Source organism: Phodopus roborovskii, unplaced genomic scaffold (assembly GCF_943737965.1).
Source record: "Phodopus roborovskii unplaced genomic scaffold, PHOROB, whole genome shotgun sequence".
Taxonomy (NCBI): Eukaryota; Metazoa; Chordata; class Mammalia; order Rodentia; family Cricetidae; genus Phodopus; species Phodopus roborovskii.
In genome coordinates, this window is record NW_026126407.1 from 42,758,339 (window position 1) to 42,760,173 (window position 1,835).

At 59.9% G+C, this 1,835-nt stretch overlaps 1 protein-coding gene across 1 annotated transcript; it reads left to right on the plus strand.

The window, feature by feature from the left end:
* The first annotated feature begins 211 nt into the window (after window positions 1-211).
* Fbll1 (fibrillarin like 1) lies at window positions 212-1,528 on the plus strand. Its single transcript, XM_051180958.1, has one exon. The coding sequence runs from the start codon at window positions 466-468 to the stop codon at window positions 1,420-1,422; it is 957 nt and encodes a 318-aa protein (XP_051036915.1). The 5' UTR covers window positions 212-465; the 3' UTR covers window positions 1,423-1,528.
* Window positions 1,529-1,835: the final 307 nt, after the last annotated feature.

Here is a 1,835-nt window from a genome sequence, read left to right on the forward strand (position 1 = left end):
ACGCTCAAGAAACGTGTCCCAATTCAAACAAATCCTCAGAACCAGATAAGTTCCCAAGGGCCAAGCAAGGGACACAAGGACTAGGCAGATGAGCTCTGCCATTCTCCTGCTACAGGGACGCTGGGTGCTGGAGGGGTCTGAGGAAGAACCCAGAGTCCCAGGGAAGGCAGAGAGCACCCGCGGAGAGAGAAGGCAAAGGGTTACAAGTGAGCAATCTGCGTCTGCGCGCAGGTGGAACAGGGGGGCTTCCGGGACTACAGGGTCGACAAAACGGCTGTGATGCAATCACGCAAGTCACCGCGTCAAAACGTGGATCCCGGGATGCGCGCACCACGGACCCCTGCATCCTGCTGCGGCTAATCCAGAGGGCAGCCGCTGCCACCAACTTGTCCCTGCTCCATAGCGACCGCCCAGGCTCCCCGGTGATCCCCGACCACCGCGGCAGTTCCCAGAACTGCTGGGACCATGAAACCCGCGGGCGGCCGCGGTGGCTGGGGCTGGGGTGGTGGCAAGGGTGGCGGCAAGGGAGGTGACGGGGGTTCTGGGGGCAAAGGAGGCTTCGGGGCACGCACGCGCGGCTTCAGCGGCGGCGGCCGGGGCCGGGGACGCGGCGGCGGGGGCGGCGGCGACAGCAGGGACCGCAGTGGCGGCGGCCAGCGGCGGGGCGGCCAGGCCAGGAACAAGAGCCGCCGCAGGAAGGGCATCACCGTGTCGGTGGAACCGCATCGGCACGAGGGTGTGTTCATCTACCGCGGCGCGGAGGACGCGCTGGTCACCCTGAACATGGTGCCGGGAGTCTCGGTGTATGGAGAGAAACGCGTCACGGTGGTGGAGAACGGCGAGAAGCAGGAGTACCGCACGTGGAACCCCTTCCGCTCCAAACTGGCCGCCGCCATCCTGGGTGGCGTGGACCAGATTCACATCAAGCCCAAGTCCAAAGTGTTGTACCTGGGCGCCGCCTCGGGAACAACCGTCTCTCACGTCTCCGACATCATCGGCCCCGACGGCCTGGTCTATGCGGTTGAATTTTCCCACCGCGCCGGCCGCGATCTGGTCAACGTGGCCAAGAAACGCACCAACATCATTCCGGTCCTGGAAGATGCCCGGCACCCGCTCAAGTACCGAATGCTCATCGGAATGGTGGACGTGATCTTCGCCGACGTGGCCCAGCCTGACCAGTCCCGCATCTTGGCGCTCAATGCCCACACTTTTTTGCGCAACGGAGGCCACTTTCTCATTTCCATCAAGGCCAACTGCATCGACTCCACAGCGTCCGCGGAGGCTGTGTTTGCTTCCGAGGTGAGGAAGCTGCAACAGGAGAACTTGAAACCACAGGAGCAGCTAACTCTGGAGCCCTATGAGAGGGACCATGCCGTGGTCATTGGGGTCTACCGGCCCCCACCCAAGAGCAGCAGCAAGTAGCAATAGCAGAGAAGGTGCCCTGCACTGCCAAGAGACTGTGTTGTGTCTTTGTGCCTGCCCTATTGTGTTGTTTTTCTAGTAAATGAAATAAACAATTCCCAGTGTACTACTGTGAGGCCGGGCTGGGTTTTGCAGCTGCAACAATTCACTTCAGTCTTGGTGGACTAATGCAGGTGGTATAGGGCCCCTTCAAGGTGTGTATCTAATAACCCCGGGCCTTGGCTCCCAAAGTCCCATTTTCACACATGCATCTTCTAATCACAAGAGCAGGAAAGAGAGCCTGAGGGTTGTGGATGATCTCTGAAATAGTTCCTGGGAGAAATGTCTGTTCCTATTGGTCAGGTCACATGACCAAGGCTAGTTTCTGGGAAGGGCATTGGACACTCACCTATTCAAAGCTGGCTGACTCAAAG